Source organism: Nicotiana sylvestris, chromosome 9, assembly GCF_000393655.2.
Source record: "Nicotiana sylvestris chromosome 9, ASM39365v2, whole genome shotgun sequence".
NCBI classification, from domain to species: domain Eukaryota; kingdom Viridiplantae; phylum Streptophyta; class Magnoliopsida; order Solanales; family Solanaceae; genus Nicotiana; species Nicotiana sylvestris.
The window spans coordinates 11,909,335-11,917,556 of NC_091065.1; the positions used below are offsets into that span (position 1 = coordinate 11,909,335).

At 43.1% G+C, this 8,222-nt stretch overlaps 1 protein-coding gene across 1 annotated transcript; it reads left to right on the plus strand.

Moving 5' to 3' along the window:
- Positions 1 to 6,756: 6,756 nt before the first annotated feature.
- On the plus strand, positions 6,757 to 7,125 carry LOC138877235 (uncharacterized). Its single transcript, XM_070156828.1, has one exon. It carries the CDS (start codon positions 6,757 to 6,759, stop codon positions 7,123 to 7,125), a length of 369 nt encoding a protein of 122 aa, XP_070012929.1.
- Positions 7,126 to 8,222: the final 1,097 nt, after the last annotated feature.

An 8,222-nucleotide genomic window follows, 5' to 3' on the forward strand; every position in this document is an offset into this window, starting at 1 on the left:
AAATACACGGACAGACTTTAAAATTTTTTTGGGTGGGAACTGTTCATCGATCTTCTTCATCTCTTTGAAGAAGATAAAAAACAAAAACCCAACTGTCCAAAACTACCGTCCGCAACCCCCCCTCGTCGGAACCCCAGCTCCCACTCCCTCACGTCCAAACAGTCCACCAGCCCCCTCGACCCTACTGTCCGAACTACCAGTCCACGACCACTCCTCCTCCTCCTAGCTCCATCAAACCAGTCGTAAAACCAGCTCCAGCTACACGAAAATGGTGGCTCAAACCCCGTTGCGCTTCATCTTTCTCACGTGAACTAGTCCGGCGATCCTCCATTAAATCCGACGACCACTATTGTTTCGCCATCGTCTTCCTCCCCAGGAACCAGCGAGACCCCACTCCCTCACGTCCAAAACGCCACCACCAAACAGGCTCGCTACTAGCTCCCTCCATCGTGTCCAGCCCCGACGACCACTGCTGTCTCGCCGTTCCCAATCCAGCGACGCCTCCAGCCATCGACCACTACCCAAACGACCTTCCATAGCTCCTCCTTCCTTGCATCCAAACGACCCATTCTGTTGCATTTTCTCGAACCAACCTGCTGCGTTGAAAAGAATCCAGCAGCAGCCAACATCTCGGGCGTTGACAGTTTTTGGTCCAAGCTTTCTATTTCCATCGAGGTCGTCTTTGGTTCGTCGAGGTCCGGTACGTTGAGCTTGACATCGAGGTTCCGACGCTCCATCGTTGGAGAGGTTTACGATAGTTGTCGGTCCAGTTTGTTTGTTGTTCTTGCTTCAAATAGGTGCATACACATTTCTAAACTTGTGATATTTGCTTAAATGGAATGAAAATGATATGGATTTCCTATGAACTGTTTGTGTGTCGTCTTTGATGAATTGCTTTTCATTTTACCATGGATATTACTACCTATTAGAATTGTTGTTCAATATTTGTTTAACCTCGGATGACTTCGTTGGTAGAAAATCGTAGTTGTCTTAAGTTTGCCCTTAAATAGTAAAAATGAGATGAGCCTCGCCAAATAAAAATACAATTTGCGGGGCCCTCAATAATTGGTCATAATAAATACTTAGATTCCGGGACGGGCCGTTTCGCAAATTTCACGGCCCTACCCAAAATAACAATACGCTAGTTGCTTTAGGTGCGTATTTAATAATGTTATCTTCTTAAACTCGGGTGCACATTTATGTGACCCAAATCCAAATCTCAACGGAATCGAAATGTGTCTCTAATCACGGGTACATTGATTGTGGCGTGGTCTGAGATGCATTTCCATAACGTTGCAAATTCTTTTTTTAATAATGAATGAGACGAGCCTCAACAAACAAAAAAAATGCACAAGCTGCGGGGCCCTCTAAATGTATATATTAAAATACTTAGAATTCGGGACAGGCCGTTTAGCGAATTTTACGGCCTTCCCTAAAATAACAATACGCTAGTTGCTTTAGGCGCGCCTTTAATAATTTATTTTCCTTAACTCGGGTGCACATTTATGTGACCCAAATCCAAATCTCAACCGAGTCGAGATATGTCAACAACCACGGGCGCATTGATGTAACGTGGTTCGAGATATGTTTCCACGACGTTGCACATTCTTTTAAAATAATAATTATAAAAGCGGTAAAAAGTTAAAATTTGCACATAAGTTCATATTTGTATAAAATCAGATAATCAAGCCGAATATAACAGTTGAGCGACCGTGCTAGAACCACGGAACTCGGGAATGCCTAACACCTTCTCCCGGGTTAACAGAATTCCTTATCCGGATTTCTGGTACGCAGACTGTAATATGGAGTCATTCTTTTCCTCGATTCGGGATAAAAATTGGTGACTTGGGACACCCTAAATCTCCCAAGTGGCGACTCTGAAATAAACAAATAAATCCCCTTTCGATTGTTATTTAATTGGAAAAAACTCCCTTGTACCCTCGCGGGTATGGAAAAAGGAGGTGTGACAGATACAAACCTCCTAAGTTTGAGATGTTTGATGGCACAGGTGATCCCAGGGTCCATCTGAGGACCTATTGTGATTAGCTTGTCGGGGTCGGGAAAGATGAAAAGATCCAAATAAAACTCTTTATGAGGAGTCTTACTGGGGATGCTTTGTCCTGGCACATCAACCAAAATCCTAAGAAATGGTCCAATTGGGTAAGTATGGCGTCAGATTTTATGGACCGGTTCAGGTACAATACATAGAATGCACTGGATGTTTTCTACATTCAGAATATTAAGAAGAAACCTACTGAGACCTTCCGTGAATATGCTACTCATTGGAGGTTGCAAGCAGCCAAGGTCAGGCCATCTTTGGATGAGGAATAGATAAACAAGTCCTTCGTCAAAGCACAAGATCTGCAATATTATGAAAGGTTGATGGTTATCGAAAATCATAAATTCTCTGATATCATCAAACTTGGAGAAAGAATCGAAGATGAAATCAAGAGCGGGATGGTAACGAATTTTGAGGCACTACAGGCCACAAATAAGGCATTACAATCAGGTGGCATATCGAAGAAGAGAGATGTTGGGGCAGTAATGGTGGCCCAGGGCCCAAAATCTCCAAAAACCTATCAAACACCTCCACCCACATATCAAACACCTCCACCCACAAATCAAACACCTCCACCCACATATGAAACACACCCATCCATATATCAAACACCTCCACCCATACACCAAGCACCACCACCCACATATCAACCCTCATCCCCTAGATATTCCCAACCAGCCATTGTCCATCATGCCTATAACTCCTAACATCCCATTTACGGTCACCTCCAACTCGCCAAAACTTTCCAAGATCAAAACCCAACTTCGAGTGCAAACCACCCTAACAATACACCGCCATTGCTGAGCCCATTGACCAGTTGTATGAAAGGTTGAAAGTCACGGGTTACGTCACTCCTATTCCCGCTGTGGCATTAGAAAACACATCCCAATGGGTCAATCCGAACAAAACTTGTGTGTACCATTCCGGTATGAAGGGGCACGCCACTGCTGCATGCCGAACTTTGAAGGATAAGATCCAGACACTAATTGACAACAAGGTCATACATGCAAAGGAAGCCGCACCTAATGTCCACAATAACCCCCTCCCTGATCATAGAGGTGGAGGAGTACATATGATAGAGACGAACGAAGAATGGGACCCTGAGGGGTCGATTGGGATTATTTGAGAAGGTGATGACTTTAAAGTTGCAGTCACACTTACTCCTATCGTGGTACAAACTCAGTCACCAATCGAGGTTGAGGTAACTGCATCACTTCCATTCGAGGTAGAGACGGCTCCGCCTGCGGCCACCCCCGCTCCATTTGATGTAGAAGTGGTCACACCTTTCACTGTGACTGTATCAACCACACCTCCATTCAACTCAAAAGAAATACCCTGAGATTATGTTGCTGAGGCTCGGTGAAAAGGGAAGGCCAAGGTAGAGGAATCTGATGCCACACAAGGAATGACCAGAACTGGAAAAGTCTATACACCCGAACATTTATGAGGTTCAAGTAAGGATGCCACTACCAGGCAGCCTATCATTAAGATAGGGTCGGATGACCTGTGGAGGAAAGTACAAGCAAAGGAGTATTCCGTCATTGACCATCTGAACAAAACCCCAGCTCAGATATCTATTCTGTCACTGTTGTAAAATTCAGAGGCTCATAAGAACGCTTTAATGAAAGTACTGAGCGAAGCTTATGTACCCAATAACATCACTGGTGGAGAAATGGACAATATGGTAGAGCAAATACTGGAAAGTCATAAGATTATCTTCCACGAAGATAAGCTACCTCCTTAAGGGTTGAATCACAAACGAGCATTGCATATTACAGTACAATTTGAAGACAAATTCATTGCCAGGATCTTGGTTGATGTAGGTTCAAGCCTCAATATTTGTCTGTTGGACACTCTGAAAAGGTTGGACAAAGGATTTCATGAAATACGGGTAGGAAGCATGAACGTGAAAGATTTCAATGGGTCCCAAAGGGCCACGATCGGGGAAATCAACCTTTTCTTACAGATGGGGCCAAATTGGTTCGACGTCAAATTTCAGGTGCTCGACATACCAGCCTTATATAATCTTCTATTGGGCCGACCATGGATCCATGCTACTGGAGTCGTGCCCTCAACATTACATCAAGCCGTGAAGTTCGAATGGAATCGTCAGGAGGTGATCATTCACGGAGATGGAAGTAACCCCATCTACACTAGTCAAACCATCCCAGCCATTGGACATAGAAGAAGGCTAGGAGGGGAAACCTATCATCAAATTGAACAAGTCAATGCCATCGAGAAGGATAAATGATGGAGTAGTAAAATAGAAAGCATATTGGCCTGGTCTGGATATGAACCTAGTAGAGGGTTGGGAAAGAACCTCCAAGGTATCACTAAACCGATACACCTAAAAAATTATGGTACCATCTTTGGGCTCGGATACCAATAAATATGGCAAGAATATAGAAATTGGTCGCCTTCATGGCATGGACCGTACTACCCTCTTGAGCAACCAGTGCCATGTTTGGAACAAGATTTTCACCAAGCTGATACGATATGGGGGACTGCAGAAGAGGAAGCACTAGATGGCTTGAAGAATTTGTTCTTGGAGAATGAGTACATGGACTGTAGTGCCATAATCGAGGAGGAGGAGGAAGAAGGCCTCACTATTCAAACCATAAAAAAGGGAGTCGTTCTTAGGAACTGGACTACCACACCATCCTGAGCTCGCTGAGTCCTGGGTAGCTTGAAAGATTTTACTTCTATATCCATTCTAGGCATTTAAGATTTCTAGTAATTTTGTTTTAAGATTTACTTGTTTCAAAATAAATGCTCGATTCACCGAGCCGTACTTGTCTAAATGATTTTTCGATTTTAATCAAATGCATTTGCTTTTTATTATTCATTACTATTTCTACACTTTTTCTTACTACAGTGTTATTATTACTCTTCCTGATGAATCAATGACTGTGACATGTAATGAGACAACGCAACATGAGGATAGTGATTCAGATGAAGAAGATGAGATACCCAAGGACGTTGTCATAGAGGTTGAAAACTTTGAGAATAAGCCTAAGTCCAACCTGGACGAAACCGAAGCAGTAAATTTGGGGGACGCCGAGACCGTCAAGGAGACTCGCATCAGTATTCACTTGTCACCAACAGAGAAGAAAGAGTACATTCATTTCCTAAAAGAGTATGAGGATATTTTCGCATGGTCGTATGATGATATGACCGGTTTGAGCACGTCCATAGTGGCTCACAAGTTACCCACTAATCCCATGTGTCCGCTAGTCAAGCAGAAACTCTGAAAGTTCAAATCAGATATGAGCCTGAAAATCAAGGAGGAAGTTACCAAGTAGATCAAAACCAAAGTTCTCCGGGTGGTTAAGTACCCAACTTGGTTAGCTAACATTGTGCCTGTTCCGAAGAAGGATGGGAGGGTCAAAGTATGTGTTGACTACCGGGATTTAAACAGAGCAAGTCCCAAGGACGACTTACCACTACCAAACATACACATTTTGATCGACAACTGCGCCAAGCATGAACACCAATCCTTTGCAGATTGCTTCGCGGGTTATCACCAAATCTGGATGGATGAAGAAGATGCTAAAACAACTTTTATTATACCTTGGGGCATATACTGTTACAAGATGATGCCATTTGGTCTGAAGAATGCTGGGGCTACTTACATGAGAGCCATGACAACCATCTTTTATGATATGATACACAAGGAGATAGAGGTGCATGAGAGCGGACTTGAGAAAGTTCTTTGATAGGCTATGGAGGTACAACTAGAAGCTGAACCCCGCAAAATGTGCATTCGGGGTTCTCGTAGGAAAGTTATTGGGATTCATTGTTAGTCGTCGGGGGATCAAACTGGATCCATCCAAAGTCAAAGATATTTAGGAATTGCCACCACCTAAGAGCAAAAAGGACGTAATAAGCTTCCTAGGAAGTCTCAACTACATCAGTCGATTCATAGCACAGTCCACATTCATATGTGAGCCCATCTTCAAAATGCTGAGAAAAGATACCGAAACAAGCTGGACAGAGGATTGTCAGAAAGCTTTTGACAAGATCAAGGAGTACCTGTCTACTCCACCAGTTATGGTCCCGCCAGAACCAGGATGACCTTTGCTACTCTATCTATCTGTATTGGATAGAGCCTTCAGATGTGTTTTGGGACAACATGACGAGATAGGAAGAAAGGAGCAAGCCATATATTACTTGAGTAAGAAGTTCACACTTTATGAAGCACGATACTCTCTACTTGAACGCACTTGCTGTCCTTTGACCTGGATAGCTCAGAAATTGAGGCATTACTTCTGTGCCTACACTACATACCTCATATCCAGGATGGACCCTCTGAAGTACATATTCCAGAAACCTATGTCGACTGGAATGTTGGCCAAATGGCAGATACTATTACGTGAGTTCGATATTGTCTACGAAACTCAAAAGGCGGTCAAAGGGCAAGCATTGGCAGATGACCTTGCTGAAAATCTGGTGGGAGGAGCATACGAACCTTTGAAGACGTATTTTCCTGATGAAGAAGTATCATTTGTAGGAGAAGACATTACCAAAGCATACGACGGTTAGAGGATGTTCTTTGATGGAGCTGCAAATTTCAGAGGAGTGGGCATTGGAGAAGTTTTGGTATCAAAAACAGGTCAACATTATCCGGTATCTTCTAAACTCAGATTTCCCTGCACCAACAACATGGAAGAGTATGAAGCCTGATACTAGGGCTCAGCATGGCAGTCGACATGAACATTCAGGAGTTGCTGGTAACCGGTGATTCAAATTTGCTTGTACACCAGGTACAAGGAAAGTGGGCCACCAAGAATTCCAAGATACTATCATATCTGCACCATGTGCATGAATTAAGAAAAAGGTTCACGAAGATAGAATTCCGACATGTGCCCAGAATTCATAATGAGTTTGCCGATGCATTGGCTACCTTGTCATCTATGATACAACATCTGGATAAGAATTATATTGATCCCATTCAGGTGAAGATCCATAATCAACCAGCATATTATGCTCATGTTGAAGAAGAAACAGATGGAAAGCCTTGGTTCGATGACATCAAGAAGTATTTGTCAAAAGGAGAATATTCGTAGCATGCAAATCACACTCAGAAGCGCACACTCTGGAGATTGTCCAATCACCTCTTCCATATTGGAGGAAACTTGTACAGGAGAACTCCTGATTTGGGTTTGGTAAGATGTGCCGACGCGAAGGAAGCTTCTAAGCTACTTGAGGATGTACATGCCGGGACTTGTGGCCCGCACATGAATGTTTTTGTCTTGGCTAAGAAGATACTTAGGGCCGGTTACTTTTGGATGACCATGAAAACGGATTGCATCCAGTATGTCCGCAAATGTTTTTGCCTAGAGAATGGATGTTATTGGTCCGATTGAGCCCAATTCTTTGAACGAACAAATGTTTATTCTAGTAGCCATTGATTACTTCACGAAATTGATAGAAACAGCATCTTACAAAGACATAACCAAGAAAGTCGTCGCAAATTTTGTCAAGAATCGAATTGTTTGCTGATTTGGAGTTCCCGAGTCCATTGTTAATGATAATTCCACCAACCTCAACAGTGATCTGATGAAAGCCATGTGTGAAACTTTCAAAATCAAGCACAAGAACTCCAAGCCTACAGACCTCATATGAATGGAGCCGTAGAAGTCGCCAATAAAAACATCAAGAAGATACTAAGGAAGATGGTAGAGAACCACAAACAATGGCACGAGAAGCTACCTTTTGTTTTATTGGGATACCGCACTACAGTTTGCACATCAACCAGGGCAACTCCATACATGTTGGTTTATGGTAACGACGCCGTCATTCCAGTCGAGGTAGAGATTCCTTCTTTAAGAATCATACAAGAAGCTGAACTCAACGATGCAGAATGGATAAAGAGTCTATATAAATAATTGGCCCTTATCGATGGAAAGAGGATGAACGCAGTGTGTCACGACCAACTTTATTAGAACAGAATATCCAGAGCTTTCAACAAAAGAGTCAAACCAAGGCAATTTGTACCAGGACTGCTCGTGCTAAAGAAGATCTTCCCACATCAAGATGAAGCCAAAGGGAAATTCACTCCCAACTAGCAGGTCCGTACATGGTTCACAGGGTGCTAACAGGAGGAGCACTCATACTTGCAGAAATGAATGGAGAAATCTGGCTGAAACCAATCAATTCAGAC

Excerpts from the sequence above, each read along its gene's own strand:
- LOC138877235 (XM_070156828.1), top strand. The coding sequence starts at position 6,757 with ATGGCAGTCGACATGAACATTCAGGAGTTGCTGGTAACCGGTGATTCA.